At 37.3% G+C, this 18,220-nt stretch overlaps 1 protein-coding gene across 2 annotated transcripts in view; it reads left to right on the plus strand.

The window, feature by feature from the left end:
- Positions 1-18,220, plus strand: part of IPMK (inositol polyphosphate multikinase) — a 61,409-nt gene that overhangs the window by 33,013 nt on the left and 10,176 nt on the right. For both annotated transcript variants that reach the window (XM_077765239.1, XM_077765238.1), the window contains exon 4: positions 144-316. In XM_077765239.1, the coding sequence (XP_077621365.1) occupies positions 144-316 (173 nt within the window). The remainder of the gene's footprint in view (positions 1-143; positions 317-18,220) is intronic.

The raw sequence follows: 18,220 nt of genomic DNA on the forward strand, positions 1-18,220 counted from the left end.
CAGATGGGGAAAATAATTGTTGATTCTGGATTTGTTTTAACTTTTTTCTCAGTTTTAAGATTTCCTCATTTTGTTTTCCCTGGTAGTTATTTGAGTAGTAATATGTTTGCCTATTACTAATTAAGGTTTTTCTTTAATAACAGATTTATACCTAAAACTGGAAGATGTGACCCATAAATTTAATAAACCCTGTATAATGGATGTAAAGATAGGGCGAAAGAGTTATGATCCTTTTGCCTCATCTGAGAAGATTAAGCAACAGGTCAGCAAGTACCCATTAATGGAAGAGATTGGGTTCTTGGTGCTTGGCATGAGGGTAAGATTGATTATTGGTAACCTTTCTCTTTAATATTCTTCCCTTAAAAATTATAGATGTTATTATAATAGTTATATATTATAAAGTAATATATTTTGGATTTGAGTTCTCCATATTTCCCCCAATGAGGGCAGAGGTTTTTATCTCTTTGTTCACTAATATATGGTCAGTGTCTGGAATGGTTCTGACACACAGTATGTAATTAATAAATGAATAATTGGCTTAACTATAAGACTCCGGGACAGGTAATTTTGTTTTTAAGAAGCTTAAGTTTAGGTGCAAAGTAAATAACATGGTAAGTATGATATTTGTGATTTTGCCATGAGAAAGTCCTGAGTTCATATGTTCAGTGATTTTTCTATATTTTTTTTAAATAGAAAATGAAACTTAAAAATTAGGCTATTGCTTCAGACTACAATTTAAAACAGTTTTATTTGCTCATGATTCTGTGGGTTGGCAGTTTGAACTGGGTTCAGGTGGACAATTTGCTGATCTCACTTAGTGACATATATGGCTGTGGTCATCTGATGAGTCAGCTAGAGCTAGATAGTAGTCTAAAATGACCTAATTCTCATGTCTGGGAAATGGTACTGTTGGCTGGACCCTTCTCCCTGTCATCTCTCATGTTCCAGAATGCTAACTGGAGCTTCTTCATGTATCACATTCCAAGAAGGCAAGAGTGAGAGCTAAAAGGGCTCTTGAAATCTACATTAGGAAGTTACTTGCTGTCATGTCTATGGAATTTTATAGGTCAAAGTATTATATCACAGGGCCAACCTATATTAATAGGGAAAAGAAACAGACTCTACTTCTGATTGTAGGAATAGAGAAGTCACAATACAAATGGCAGTGCACACAAGAATGGGAAGGATTGTGGAGGACATCTTTGTAAATAACATGCCACAGTTAAAAAGTAATGTGGAATCAAATCCTCTAAACAAATGATATGCCTTCTAAATGTGTGGAGGTAAAATTTGTATATATGATAAATGATTGTTTACCTTTATAAGCATAATGGGTAGTTTTGAAACTCATCATGTAGGATGATATATAGGTTTTCCTTTTGACTTTTAAGCAGGAGTGTTAATAGGAAGCATTATAGATGAATTGTTAATGTGATGGTAATAACAACACAGTTGAATTTGGCATTTGGATTTTAAATAAAACCAAAGAAATTAGAATAGAAAACTACAATTAAATATGGGTATATGGATACAAAGGTAGACACATAAGGGTAGGAGCAGACCTATCTACTGAAACTTGGCATGCCAGAAAAGAATTGCAGGAAATCTTAAATATGATGAACAGAAAAGATACGCAGTCAAGAATCCTTTATCCAGCAAGCCTGTCATTCAGAACAGAAGGAGACATAAAGGTTTTCCCAAACAAACGAAAATTGATGGAATTCATCACCACTAAACCAGCCCTACAGGAAATCCTAAGGGGGACTCTATGAGTGAAATGTTGCAAAGAACACGAAGTAACAGAGACACCACTACAAGCATGAATCCTACGAGAACATAATGACTCTAAACTCTGTTATTCAGTAATAACACTGAATGTAAATAGACTAAATGCTCCAATCAAAAGACATAGGGTATCAGAATGAATATAAAAATAAGATCCATCTATTTGCTGTCTAAAAGAGACTCATTTTAGATGTGAGGACACCTTCAGATTGAAAGTGAGGGGATGGAGAAATATCTGTTATGCTACTGGAAGCCAAAAGAAAGCTGGAGTAGCCATACTTATATCGGACAAACTGGACTTTAAAGTTAAGGCAGTAACAAGAGATGAAGAAGAACATTATATAATAATTACAGGATCTATCCATCAGGAAAAGCTAATAATTATAAACATCTACGCACTGAATACAGGAGCACCCAAATACATAAAACAATCACAAACAGAAACAATCTTACTGATTCAAGAATGTGCTAATTGCAGGGGACTTTAATACTCCACTTACTCAATGAATAGGTCAACTAGACAGAAAATCACTAAAGAAGCAATGGACCTGAATGACACATTGGACCAGATGGATTAGACATTTAGAACTCTACATCCTGAAGCTATGGAATTCACTTTCTTCTCGAGTGTGCATGGTACATTCCAAGATAGATCACACACTGGGTCCCAAAGCAGCTCTCAATAAATATAAAAGAATTGAGTTCATACATACTATGCAGTACACTTTCAGATCACAATGTTATGAAACTTGAAATCAATCACAGGAAAAATTCTGAAAAACCTCCAAAAACGTTGGAGGTTAAAGAACACCCTACTAAAGAACAAATGGGTCAACCATGAAACTAGAGAAGAAATTAAAAAATATATGCAAACAAATGAAGATGAATACAACAATCCAAACCCTTTGGGATGGGTACAGCAAAGGCAATCCTAAGAAGAAAAGACATTGCAATCCAGGCCTATTTCAAGAAACTAGAAAAAGCACAAATACAAAATCCAAGAGCACACCTAAAGGAAATAGAAGCAGAGCAGCAAAGACACCCCAGACCCAGCAGAAGAAGAGAAAGAATAAAGGTCAGGGTAGAAATAAACAATACAGAATCCAAAACAAACAAACAAACAAAAAAAACCAGTTGAACAGATCAATGAAACCAAGAGTTGGTTTTTTGAAAAAATAAGCAAAATTGATAAACCCCTAGCCAGGATTTTCAAAAAGAAAAGAGAGAGTACCAAAATAGACAAAGTCATGAATGAAAATGGGTTTATTACAATCAATCCCTCAGAAGTACTAGCAATTATCAGGGAATACTATGAAAAATTATATGCCAACAAACTGGACAACCTAGAAGAAATGGACAAATTCCTGAATACCCACACTACCAAAACTCAAACAGGAAGAAATAGAAAATCTGAACAGACCTATTACTAGTGAAGAAGTTGAGTCAGTTATCAAAAATCTCCCAACAAATAAGAGCCCTGGGCCAGATGGCTTCCCTGGGGAATTCTACCAGACATTTAAAACAGAATTAATACCATTCTTCTCAAGCTGTTCCAGAAAATAGAAATGGAAGGAAAATTTCTGGACTCATTGTATGAAGCGAACATCACTTTGATTCTCAAACTAGACAGAGACCCAGCAAAAGAAGAGAACTACAGGTCAGTATCCCTGATGAATATGGATGCAAAAATCCTCACCAAGATACTAGCAAATTGAATTCAACAGCATATTAAAAAGAATTATTCACTATGATAAGTGGGATTCATTCTTGGGTTGCAGGGCTGGTTCAGTATTCACAAATCACTCAATGTGATCCTGTCAATAGATGCAGGAAAAGCATTTGACAAAATACAGCATCCTTTCTTAATAAAAACCCTCAAGAAGGGATAGAAGGAACTTACTTAAACATTTTAAAAGCCATTTATGAAAAGTCCACAGCTAATATCATCCTCAATGGGGAAAAACTGAGAGCTTTCCCCCTGAGATCAGGAACACGACAGAGATGTCCACTCTCACCACTGTTGTTTAACATAGTGCTGGAAGTCCTAGCATCAGCAGTCAGACAACAAAAGGAAATAAAAGGCATCAGAATTGGCAAAGAGGAAGTCAAACTTTCACTTTTCACGAATGATATGATACTCTACATGGAAAACATGACAGACTCCACCAGAAGTCTACTAGAACTGATCCATGAATTCTGCAAAGTCTCAGGGTACAAAACCAACATACAGAAATTGGTTGCATTTTTATACACCAATAATGAAGCAACACAGAAATCAAGAAACTGATCCCATTTACAATTGCACCAAAACTCACAAAATACCTAGGAATAAACCTAACCAAAGATAAGAAAGATTTGTATGATGAGAACTATAGAAAACTTACACAAAGGAGTGGAAAAACATTCCATGTTCATGGATTGGAAGAATAAATACAGTTAAAGTGTCAATACTACCCAAAGCAATCTACACATTCAATGTAATCCCAATCAAAATTAGGATTCTTCTTAAGGCTAGAATAAACAATCCTAAAATTTGTATGGAACCACAAAAGACCCCAAATAGCCAAAGTCATATTGAAGAAGAAAACCAAAATGGGAGGCATCATAATACCAGGCTTTAGCCTCTACTACAAAGCTGTCATCATCAAGAAAGTATGGTATTGGCACGAAAACAGACTCATAGACCAATGGAATAGAATAGAGAACCTAGAATTGGACCCACAAATGTATGGCCAATTAATCTTGACAAAGCGTGAAAGAGTATCCCGTGGAAAAAAAAAGACAGTCTCTTTAACAGATGGTGCTGGGAGAACATGGACAGCAACATACAGAAGAGTGAAACTGGACGACTGTCTTACACCATACACAAAAATAAACTCAAAATGGATGAAGGATCTGAATGTGAGATAGGAAACCATCAAAAACCCTAGAGGAGAAAGCAGGTAACAACCTCCTTGGCCTCAACTGCAGCAATTTCTTACTCGACACATCCCCAAAGGCAAAGGAATCAAGAGCAAAAATCAACTATTGGGAATTCTATCAAGATAAAAAGCTTTTGCACTGCAAAGGAAACAATGAACAAAACTAATAGGCAAAGGAAACAATGAGCAAAACTAATAGACAACTGTTACAAGTGACATATCGGATAAAGTGCTAGAATCCAAAATCTGTAAGAAACTCACCGAACTCCACACCCAAAAAACCCCAAATAATCCAGTGAAGAAATGGGCAGCAAACATGGACAGACACTTCTCCAAAAAGGACATCCAGATGGCCAACAGACACATGAAATGATGCTCATTTCACTTATCATCAGGGAAATACAGATCAAAACCACACTGAGATACCACCTCACGCCTGTCAGAGTGGCTAAAATGAACAAATCAGGAGACCGTAGATGCTGGTGAGGATGTGGAGAAACACGCACCCTCTTACATTCTTGGTGGGAATGCAAACTAGTGCAGCCGCTCTGGAAAACAGTGTGGAAGTTCCTCAAAAAATTAACAATAGTACTCCCCTGTGCCCCAGCAATAGCACTGCTAGGAATTTACCCAAGGGATTCATGAGTGCCGATGCATAGGGGCACATGTACACCAGTGTTCATAGCAGCGCTTTCAACAATAGCCAAATCACGGAAGGAGCCTAAATGTCCATCAACGGACGAATGGATCGAGAAGATGTGGTGTGTATTTACACTGGAATACTACATGGCAATGAGAAAGAATGAAATGTGGCCATTTGTAGCAATGTGGATGGAACTTGAGGGTACTATGCTAAGTGAAATAAATCAGGCAAAGAAAGACTTACCTTATGTTTTCAGTCGTATGTGGATCTTGAGAAACTTAACAGAAGACCATGGAGGAGGGGAAAAGTAGTTACAGAGAGAGAGGGAGGCAAACCATAAGAGACTCTTTAATACTGAGAACAAACTGAGGGTTGATGTGGGGTGGATGGGAGGGAAAAATGGATGATGGGCATGGAGGAGAGCACTTGTTGGGATGAGCACTGGGTGTTATATGGAAACCAATTGACAATAAACTACATTAAAAATTTAAAAACAAATAATACAGTTATAAGGTAAAGAAAAAACGGCAGTGGAATAATTTTAAAACAAGGAATAAACATCCCAGGGGAATCTAACTGGGCAACTTTTTAACCTCCACTGTTTTCAAATCCCTTTCTCTCCTACTTTCCTCTCACTTTTAGGATATGATTTTGCATTCTTAAAAATATAATAATAGGGGCGCCTGGGTGGCTTAGTCGGTTAAGCGTCCGACTTTCGCTTAGGTCATGATCTCACGGTTCGTGGGTTCGAGCCCCGCGTCGGGCTCTGTGCTGACTGCCAGCTCAGAGCCTGGAGCCTGTTTCAGAGTCTGTATCTCCCTCTCTCTCTGACCCTCCCCTGCTCACGCTGTGTCTCTCTCTCTCCCTCCTAGGAATAAATAAAACATTAAAAAATTAAAAAATATATATATAATAATAAAAGTCCTCAGACAGGATTTCCTTTAATTTTCTACTGACAGATATAAATACCTAACCTGCAAGTACTTTCATTCCCTCTTTATTCCTGTCACATTGAAGAATTTTCCATGCTCCTGTTTAAGCATAGCCCTTCCTATATTATCTGGATCTCAATCCTAGGAACCTAATACTCTTGACTCTCATTTGTTTTTCTTATGTCTTCAACTCTGTCTCTCTCTCTATTGACTCTTTAACTTTTGTTTTAAATATGATCAAATTACTCACATTTTTTAGGAACAAAACCTCAAAATCCACAATTACTGTGCTCTACTCTCCAGCTGTTAATTTGACTTGGTAGATCCAAATGGCATTTTTCATTACTTACTTTACTTCATTTTGAAAAGCAGCTTTCAATGCTAAGTCGTTTTTGAAACTGTCCTCTTAGTGTTCATGATACTACGTTCTCTCCTGGCTTTTTCCTAAGAACACTTGACAGTCTTCTTTGCCAGCTCATTTCTTTTTGTTTATTCTTTAAATGTTGAGGTGTTTTGTTCAGTTCCTTTTTACTGCCTCCTTTTTTCTTTCTGTTTCTTCCTAAGCAGTTTCTTTTGTTCTTATCGATTCATTTTTCACTTACACTGATAACACCCAAATAGATATCTTCTGCCTCTGGTTTTTCTTTGCTCTCCTAATCTGTATAGCTAAACACTTTACTTGATTAATGTAAGACATCTAGAATGAATACATAAATAACTGACACACATCCCTCTTCCAAACTAACAACCACATCAATAGTAACATCTCTATTATTCCCTATCCCAATAAATGGAATAGTTTTACAAAGGAGAAAGCTTGTAGTACTGTCACATCTTAGAACCATTCATCAGTCCTATTGATCTTAATTCCCAAACGTCTGAGTCCAGTTATCTCTTCTCAGGCTCTAGTCTCTTAATTGATATCTCAAGTTCAATTTTGCTCTCTTCCAGTCTGTTTATCAAACATTGCAGAAAGTTTAATTATCACATTTCCTTATTTAAAAACTCTTCAATGGGTTTCCATTACCTTTGGGGTACATATACAGGATAAGTGAGGCATTGCATGATTTGGCATTCTTGGGATATATGGCTTCCCCAGACAAATAGAGATTCTTCCTTTTGTATCTCTCTCTCTCTCTTTTAATGTTTTATTTATTTTGAGAGAGAGAGAGAGTGTGTGTGTGTGTGTGTGTGTGTGTGTGTGTGTGTGTGAGTGACAGAAAGAGAGAGAGAGAGGGAGACACAATATCTGAAGCAGGCTCCACGCTCTGATCTTTCAGCACAGAGCCTGACACGGGGCTCTAACCTGAGCCGAAGTTGGATGCTTAACCAACAGCCACCCAGGCACCCTGTGTTTGTATCTTTTTAATAACAACTTTATTGAGATATAACTTATACATCATTCAGTTCACTCAAAGTATACGGTTCATTGCTTTTAGTATGTTTATAGAGTTGACTTTAGAATATTTTCATCACCTTAGGAAAAAATGTCATACCTATTAATAGTCACTCATTTTCTTCCAGTCTTTCAGTGCCCCCTAGCATTAGGCAACTCTGATCTACTTTCTGTCCTAAGGATTTGCCTCTTCTGGACATTGCATATAAATCAAATTGTATAATACACTAGATGGTCTATGGTGACTGAATTCTTTCCACTTAATGTTTTCAAAGTGTATTCATATATTAGTATTGTATTCCTTTTTATTGCTATAATACTGCATTGTATGTGTATGCCACATTTTCTTTATCCATTCATTTTTTGATAGACATTGGGTTGTTTCCATTTTTGGCTATTATTAATAATGCTATTAACAAGAATGTACAGGTTTTTGCATGTGCATATATTTTCATTTCTTTTGTGTATATTTATAAGCTTGAAATTGGTGGGTCCTATGGTTAAGTTTGTTTAGCTTTTTAAGAAACTGCCAAAGTCTTTTTCCAGTTACTGCTCTATTTGACATTCCTACCAGTGATGTATTAGCATCCCAATTTCTCCATTTCCTTGCCCAGCCCTTGTTATTGTCTTTTTTTTTTTTTTAACCACTGCCATCCTGTTGGGTGTGAAATGGTATGTCATTATGGTTTTGATTTACAGTTCCCTAATGGCTAATGATATAGGCATCTTTTCATGTGCTTATTGACCATTTGTATATCTTCTTTGGAGAAGCATCTATTCTTATCCTTTGCCCATTGGGTCATATTTCTTTTTACTAATGAATTTTATACAAATCCCTGATAGATGATTTGCAAATATTCCCCCTCCCTTTTTTAGCTTTCTTGACAGTTCCTTTGAAGCACAAAAGTTTTCATTCTGAAGTCTGTTTTTTTTTCTTTTGTTATTTATGCTTTTGGTGTTATAGCTAAGAGATCATTGCCTAACCTAAAGTCATGAAGATTTACATCTGTTTGTCTTCTAAACATTTTAGTTTTAGTTCTTACATTGAGATCTGTGATTCATTTTAATTTTGGGGATGTGGTTTGAGGAAGGGAACAGACTTAATTCTTGGCAGATGGATATCTAGTTCCAGCACCATTTGTTGAATGGTCTTGACACTCTTGTTGCAAATAAGTTAACTATAAATGTGAGACTTTATTTCTGGACTCTCAATTCTGTTTTCTTGATCCATATTACCTATCTTTATGACAGTATGACACTATCTTTTTTTTTAAATTTAAGATTTATTGAGGTATAATTGACCTATAAAATTTTAAAATAAAGTGTACATCATGATGATTTTATATACATTTGAAAGGATTTCCCCCAGCTAGTTAATTAACACATCCATCATCTCATGTGTTTATCTTTTATTTGTGTCTAAGAGAACATTTAAGTTCTACCATCTTAGCTGATTTCAATTCTAGAATACAGTGTTATCAACTATAGTCAGTATGTTTTACGTTAGATCCTCAGACTTTATTCATCTTATAGCTGATAGTTTGTAACTTTTTACACACTTTATCCTATTTCCCCCACCTCCCAGCCATTGGCAACTGCTTTTCTACTCTGTTTCTATGAGCTTTATTTATTTTTTTGAGATTACACATAGGAGTGATGCCATGAAGTACTTGCCTTTCTTTCTCTGGCTAATTTTTGTGTAGCTCGAGATGCCCATAGATGCATCCTACTTGTTGCAAATGGCAGGATTTCTTCTTCCTCATGACTAAATAATGATTCCATTATACATATGTACACCATATCTTTATTCATTCATCCATTGTGGACGTTTTGATTGTTTGCATATTTTGGGTACTGGCAGCACCGAGCCTGCTTAGGATTCTCTCTCCCTCTCTTTCTGCCCCTTTGATTATGCTGTCTCTGTCTCTCTCAAAGTAAATAAGTAAACTTTAAAAAAAATTTCCCTCCAGGAAAGTCATGCCTTTGAACTAAAGAATCCCTTAATATCACTGAACTATACTGAAGTTTACCAAATTCAGTAAAACCTTTGCTTGCAAGCATAATTCATTCCAGAAATGCTTGTAATCCAAACCACTTATAATCAAAGTGAATTTAGAAATAATGGAAACTCAGATGGTTCGTTCCACAACCCAAAAACATTCATAGGAAAATGATTATAATACTATAATTTAATACAAAATAAGAAAGAAAATACAAAATGTAAAGAAAAATAAACAAGTTAACCTGCACTTACCTTTGAAAACCTTCATGGCTGGTGTGAGGGGGACCAGAGAGAGGAGGGTTATTGTGTAGGATTTTTACTATCACTAACGGAATCACTGCCATCTATTGGCCCAATGGAATCTTTTTCTTTTCGTGCAGCTTTGACAAGGAAGGACCCTAACCAATGACATCTGCCATTGCCTCCTTTTGAAGATTTCGCGGAAATGTGACATTGCATTGTCGTTAAACAGATTCATCACTCGCACTGCTTACAGCCTTATTCGGGTGGTGCTTTTCTACAAAATTTTGCACTGTTTCCTACATTTTACACATCTCCCCTAACCTCATGTGAAGTGAAGGATTCCACCTTTTTCTCTTCCCTCCTGTGCAGATGACATGTAGATGTAAAATTCCTATAAAATCTTGCAGTTTCAGCCACTCACACTAACATACCTCGTTCGTACTTCTCAATGAATTCCTTCTTAACTTCCACTGTAATCATCTCCTTCTCACCGCCTTTCTTTTCAACCTTTGTCTGCATTGGGACCACTGTACACATTTGCACGGATATTGACTAAGTACAATATTAATCACTTCTTGTCATATACTGTATTTAATGTAACGGGCAATAAAACAGCAGAGGAAAGGGTAGATATCTGCAGGCAGCCTGACCTAGAATGAAGGAAACATTCCCAAGCTTAACTTTTGTATGGAAAAGTAAAGGACTGTCTAACATCAGATTTGGGCACCTTCCAACATTCTGAAAAATCACTGGTTTCTGCCAAACACAGTGGCCCGAGACTGAGCATCTGAGCATGGGAGATGATTACTGACGATTCCACAGCAAGACAGAGAGGGGGGAGGAGGAGGAGGGGGAGGAAGAGGAGGGGGAAGAGAAAGATGAAGAACCACCACCACCACCACCACCATTGGCTCAGCTGTGATCATGTGACATTTGGCATCACCACTACTCCTATTGCAAGACATTGCTTATCATGTTAAAATTTATTAGAAATGTTTGCTCATCTTGCAGAACACTCACAGAACAAGGTTTTACTGTATATCAATTGTATTGCACTAAAAAGGATGAAAATGTGTAAATTAATCTCAGTAAATTAAATACAAAAATATATGAGAATTTTCAAATGCATAGTTATGTAAACCACAAGTTAGGAAATGTACCCAAGAAATAGGATTTTCAAAATAAAATCTATCACGATTCTATTAAATGAGGGGTGTATTATCTCATCTAAATTAAACTTTACATATGAGAATCTAAATTTCACATACAAACCAAAGCTAAGTTGTTTCAGTGGACCTCTTTTCTTGATATTCTCTCTTCTACATATTTCTACTTTACTACTTAAAGCTAGAATTGGAAGAGATCTGAGAATTTCTAGATCTCTACCCATTGCCCAGTCTTGGTCAGCAACAAAGATGTTTGTAAATATAAAGGTACACCTTTAAAACACCAAAATATGTAGCAAAAAAAAAAATATATATATATATGTATATATATATATATATATATATTTTAATGGAAAGGGAAGCTGCCAGACATGAGTAGAGCAGAATAACAAGCAAAGGCTGGGCTGCTTGGCTGGCTGTCTGTGGAGCACATGATTGCCTTTTTTTTTTCTTTTAATTTAAATCCAAGTTAGTTAACATGTAGTGCAGTAATGATTTCAGGAATATAATTTAGTGATTCATCACTCACATAATACACCAAAACTCATCCCAACATGCAACTGACTCTTAATTGAACGATCTCGAGTTCAAGTCCCACATTGGGCATGGACCCACTTGAATTGCTCACTTTATGTGAACTTACATCCAGAGCAAACAAATTCAAGTATCTTTAGCAAAACACCTTTCCTAGTTAATCAATTCATGGAAAGAGATGTTTGAAGAGTTACTATCATCAACTTATAAAGAAAAAGAAGATATACAGAGTCTTAATTTTTAGACAATACGATATATTCAAAGAGAAGTATCTTTTCCCCAAGTAAGGAGGAATCAGTGACTAAGAAAGGTACTTCTCTCAAAAAGTACTTCTTTGTAAAAACTTTAAGCAATTGTCAATGATATACTGGAACAACTGGAAATTAAATCATTTAAAATATTTTTAATATTTATTATTTTTAAATTATTTAATTTACATCCAAGTTAGTTACTATATAGTGCAATAATGATTTCAGGAATAGATACCAGTGATTCATCGCCTACATGTAACACCGGCGCTCATAGTAACAAGTGTCCTCCTTAATGTCCCTTGCCCATTTATTTTTTTTTTATTTTTTTTTTAATGTTTTATTTATTTCTAGGAGAGAGAGAGAGAGACAGCATGAGCAGGGGACGGTCAGAGAGAGAGGGAGTCACAGATTGAAACAGCCTCCAGGCTCTGAGCCGGCAGTCAGCACAGAGCCCGACGCGGGGCTCGAACCCACGAACCGCGAGATCATGACCTAAGCGAAAGTCGGACACTTAACCGACTAAGCCACCCAGGCGCCCCTGTCCCTTGCCCATTTAGCACATACCCCCACCTAAAACACCTACAGAAATCCTCAGTTTGTTCTCTTATGTTTTGTTCCCTCCCTGTTTTTATATTATTTTTGCTTCCCTTCCCTTATGTTCATCTGTTTTGTATCTTAAATTCTACATATAACTGAAGTCATATATTTGTCTTTTTCTGACTAATTTCACTTAACATAATACACTCTCTTTCCATCCACATTATTGCAAATTGCAAGATTTCAGTCTTTTTGATCACTGAGTAATATTCCATTGTATTATTTACCAACTCTTCTTCATCCATTCATCAGTCGATGGACATTTGGAATCATTGCATACTTTGGCTATTGTTGATAGCACTGCTATAAACATTGGGGTGCATGTGCATTCGAAATAGCACATCTGTATTCTTGGATAGATACATTGTAGTGCAATTGCAGAGTCGTAGGGTAGTTCTGTTTTTAATTTTTTTTGAGGAGCCTTCATACTGTTTTCCAAAGTTCCTGCACCAGTTTCCATTACCAGCAATGCAAAAGGGTTCCTGTTTCTTCACATTCTTGCCAACACCTGCTGTTTCTTGTATTGCTAATTTTAGCCATTCTGACTGGTGTGAGGTGGTGTGTCTCACGGTGGTTTGATTTTAATATATTGATTTCTGCTCTAATTTTTATTATTTCCCATCTTCTGCAAATAGCTGTTCTTTTTTCCAGATCTATAAGAGGTTAGCTTGTATATCTGAGACCTTTCTTCTTTCTATAGGAAGTCCTGGATTGCTATATACTTCCTTCTTATGACTGGCCTTTGCTGTATCCCAGAGGTTTGGGGCTGTCATGTTTTCATTTTTGTTGGCTTCTGTGTACTTTTTAATTTCCTCTTTAATTTCTCGGTTAACCCATTCATTCTTTAGTAGGATGTTCTTTTACCTCTACATATTCATGGTCTTGCAAGTATTTTCTTGTGGTTGATTTCAAGTTTCACAGTGTTGTGATCAGAAAATATTTACAGTATGATATCAGTATTTTTGTACTTGTTGAGGGCTGATTTGTGTCCCATTGTGTGATCTATTCTAGAGAATGTTCCATGTGCACTCGAGAAGAATGTGTATTCTGGTGCTTTAGGATGAAATGTTCTGAATATATGTTAAATCCATATGGTCCAGTGTGTCATACAGAGACATTGTTTCCTTGTTGATTTTCTGCTTATATGATCTGTCCATTGCTGTAAGTGGGGTGTTGAAGTCCCCCACTCTTATGGTATTATTAATGAGTTTCTTTATTTTTGTGATTCATTGATTTATATATTTGGGTATTCATGTTGGGGGCATAAATGTTTACAAATGTTAACTCTTAATGGTGGATAGACCCCTTAAAAACAATATCCTCAATTACGATATAATGTCCTTCTTCATCTCTTATTACAGTCTTTATTTTAAAATTTAAAAAATGTTTTTATTTATTTTTGAGACAGAGAGAGACAGAGCACGAGAGGGGAGGGGCAAAGAGAGAGGGAAACACAGAATCTGAAACAGGCTCCAGGCTCTGAGCTGTCAGCACAGACCTGATGCAGGGCTGGAACTCATGAACTGCGAGATCATGACCTGAGCTGAAGTTGGACGCTTAACCAATGGAGCCACCTTAGGCACCCCTACAATCTTCATTTTAAAGTCTAGTTTGTCTGATATAAGTATGGCTACTCCAGCTTTCTTTTGGTGACCATTAGCATGATAGATGGTTCTCCATCCCTACTTTCAGTTGGAAGGTGTCTTTAGGTCTAAAATGGGTCTCTTGTGAACAGCATACAGATGGATCTTGTTTTCTTATCCGTTCTGATTCTCTATGTGTTTTGACTGGAGCACTTAGTCCAATAACATTTAGAATGAATACTGAAAGATATGAATTTATTGTCATTGTGTTGCCTGTAGAGTTGGGAGTTTCTGGTGGTGTTCTCTGGTCTTTTCTACTCTGTGTTGTTTTGGGTCTTTTTTGTTTGTTTCATCTTTTCTCCCCTCAGAACTGTCCTCAAAATTTCTTGCAGGGCTGGCTTAATGGTCACGAACTCCATTAGTTTTTGTTTGGGAAACTTTTTATCTCTTCCATTATGGACGACAGTCCTGCTGGATAAAGAATTCCTGGCTGCCTATTTTTCTGATTCAGTTTGTTGAATATATCCTGTCATACCTTTCTGGTCTGCCGTGTTTCTGTGGATAGGTCTGCTGCAAACCTGATCTGTTTTCCCATAATTCTAGATTAAGGACTTTTTTTTTCCCCTTGCTGCTTGCATAATTCTTTGGTGAATTTGACTATGATGTACCTTGTTGATGGTCAGTTTTTGTTGAGTCTAATGGGAGTTGTTGATGCTTCTTGGATTTTGATGTCTGTTTCTCCAGATTAGGAGGTTTCCGCTATAATTTGTTCACATGAACATTCTGCCCCTTTTTTTCTCTTCATCTTTGGGTCTCCCTATGATTCAGATATTATTCATTTTTTTAAGTACTGATTTCAGTAATTCTTGGATTGTGCTCTTTTGCCTTAGTTTTCCTCTTTTTTCCTGCTTCATTATTCTCCATAGTTTTGTCAACCCCGGCAGTATTCTTAATATTATGGTTCTAAATTCTAGTTTAGACAACTTGCTTATATCTGTGTTAAGCCCCTGGCTGTCATTTTTTCCTGTTCTTTTTTTTCGGGTGACTTCCTTCATTTTGTCATTTTGAAGGAAGAAAGAATAAAAAAAATTAAAAACAACACAAAAAATCATATAAAGGAAGCCAAATCCTAGATGTTTTTGGTCTGCTTGTTGAAAAAAGCTTGATAGAGTAGAGAAAAAAGGTAAAGAAAAGAAAAAAAGGAAAAGCTTGAAATTTTAAAAAATGTATGCAATAAAATAGAATAAAATGAAATGAAGAAGGTGAAATCGAATTCTAAAAATCTAGGAAGAAAACAAAAAAATAGTTAAAAGAATTTTAAAAAATTTTTAAATAAAATAAAGATAATTTTTTCTTTCTGTATCCAAGAAAAAGAATTGAAAGGAGAAAAAGACGGACATTTGGGCTCTTTCCATGATTTGGCTGTTGTTGAAAGTGCTGATATAAACATTGGGGTACATGTGCTCCTACAGCACTCCTGTATCCCCTGGGTAAATTCCTGACAGTCTTATTGCTGGGTCATGGGGTAGTTCTATTTTTAATTTTTTGAGGAACCTCCACACTGTTTTCCAGAGCGGCTGCACCAGTTTGCATTCCCACCAACAATGCAAGAGGGTTCCTGTTTCTCCACATCCTCTCCAACGTGGGTAGTTTCCTGATTTGTTCATTTTAGCCACCCTGACCAGTGTGATGTGGTATCTCAGTGTGGTTTTGATTTGTATTTCCCTGATGATGAGTGACATTGAGCAACATTTCATGTGTCTGTTGGCCATCTGGATTTCCTCTTTGTAAAAGTGTCTATTCATGTCTTCTGCCCATTTCTTCACTGGATTATTTGTTCTTTGGGTGTTGAGTTTGATAAGTTCTTTATAGATTTTGGATACTAGCCCTTTATCTAATATGTCATTACAAATATCTTTTCCCATTCTGTCAGTTGTCTTTTGGTTTATTGATTGTTTCCTTCACAGCGCAGAAGCGTTTTATCTTGATGAGGTCTGAATAGTTCGTTTTTGCTTTTAATTTCCTTTCCTTTGGGGATGTGTTGAGTAAGAAATTGCTGCAGCTGAGGTCAAAGATGTTGTTGCCTGCTTTCTCCTCCAGGGTTTTGATGGTTTCCTGTGTCACACTTAGGTCTTTCATCCATTTTGAGCTTATTTTTGCGTATGGTGTAAGAAAGTGGTCCAGTTTCATTCTGCTTCATGTTGCTGTCCCGTTCTACCAGCACCATTTGCTAAACACACTATTTTCCATTGGAAGCTCTTTCCTTTGTGAAAGATTGTCCATATATTTGTGTGTCCAATTCTGGGTTCTCTACTCTATTCCATTGGTACAAAGAAGATGTGGTTTATATATACAATGGAATACTACTTGGCAATGAAAAGAACAAAATCATGCCATTTGCAGCAACGTGGATAGAACTGGAAGGTATTATGCTGAGTGAAATAAGTCAGAGAAGGACAGAATTCATATATTTTCACTCAAAGTGGATCTTGAGAAACTTAACAGAAGACCATGGGAGAAGGGAAGGGTAAAAAAATTACAAAGAGGAGGGAGACAAATCAAAAGAGACTCAAATACAGAGAACGAACTGAGGGTGGATGGAGGGTGGGGGATAGGGGAAATGGGTGATGGGCACTGAGGAGGGCACTTGTTGGGATGAGCACTAAGAAAGGAGACAAAAAAAATTTTTAAACAAAAGCAGAAAAAAAGAGCCCAAACAGATGAACCATCAAACAGAATGAAACCTGAATGAAGTTACATCCAGTTTTCCCTACAGATCAAACCATGAAACACTCTATAGTCTGTACACTAGCCACAGAGACTTGTGCTGGTCCTTTAAGGGCTTGTGCTTGGCGGCAGGGGGTGGGGGGGCGCAGTTGACCTGGACTTAGTATAATGTCTCTATTTCCACTAGGTGGCACTGCTTACCTTACTGGGATGTATCAGTGTGATGTGTGTGCCTGTGTGTATGATATACGCGTGCGGGAGAGGTAAATTGGTGTCACCCAGCTTCCTAGTTTCTGGCACTCTCAGGGAACCACAATCAAGCATTCCTCCTTTGTCTCTGGCTTCCACCCACTCTCCACTTCTACACTGTCCATGTCTAAACCATTCAGCCTGCTAGGCAGCACCTCTCTCCTGAATTTTATCTCAGATGGGGCTGTGTTTCCAAACCCCTCACTTCTGAGAACTCTGTGGCTTGGACCTGCTCTGACCCTCTGGGGTAGGGTCTCACTGAGCAATGAGTTGGGTGCTAGCTTGGCCCAAGAATGTTCGTGTGATCATGTAGCAGCAGAGGTTTAGAGATTATGGCAAATCACAACACATAGTCGGTACCGGGTTTCACTGCACTCTGTCATCTTTTTTCCAATACCAACAAACGTGGCTATTCTCCTGGGTCTACTGGGACCTTGGCCTTTGGGGTAGTCCATGGCCTCTACCAAATGCACACCAAGCAGGAGAACCACTTCTACCCATGTGGCTGACAGACCCCTGGTACCTCATTGCATGCTCTAGGGATTCGCCCTTCTTCCCCACCAGAGCACCACCAAGTACTGAGTTCCAAAATTTCCAACTCTGTGCTCCTCTGTTTATAGAGTCCTAACAGTATTGTAACCCTCTCTTTCTCCACATCAATGGTTTGGGGGAACAGATCTCTTGTTCAGTCCCTTGTGTGTGTTTCCATTCTCTTTTTCTTTCTCTTCAGCTCCTTTGGGGGCGAGAGCTTTTCCTGTACTCTCCTAATATGGCGCACCCTATCTCCCTTTCTCTGTCCTCTCTCCGCGAAAACAGCTCCCTGCCCTCTGTGGCTTCTCTCTTCCTCAGTTCACCTCTTCACACCACATACCTGCCTATTCTGTGCATCAAATTGTACAGATTGTTGTATTAATCCTTAGGTCAACTTCTAGCTGCACTTCAGTGACCAGAGAAGCTGAGAACTTCCATGTGGCTCCACCACCTTCGCCCCTCCCAAAGTACCTGCCTAAATCACTTAAAATCTTGAATTCCATGTTTTAAAGAAGTTTCATGTAAATTTCTATAAATTGGTTTTTAGTTAATTTTGGTTAATAAGTATAATAAGTCCCTGTAACTATATAACACTTGTTTTCAGTCAGTACACAATTGGAAAATTAAACAAGAATATATACATCAGTTAACAGGTAAGGA

Source organism: Crocuta crocuta, unplaced genomic scaffold, assembly GCF_008692635.1.
Source record: "Crocuta crocuta isolate KB4526 unplaced genomic scaffold, BGI_CrCroc_1.0 scaffold244, whole genome shotgun sequence".
Lineage (NCBI taxonomy): Eukaryota > Metazoa > Chordata > Mammalia > Carnivora > Hyaenidae > Crocuta > Crocuta crocuta.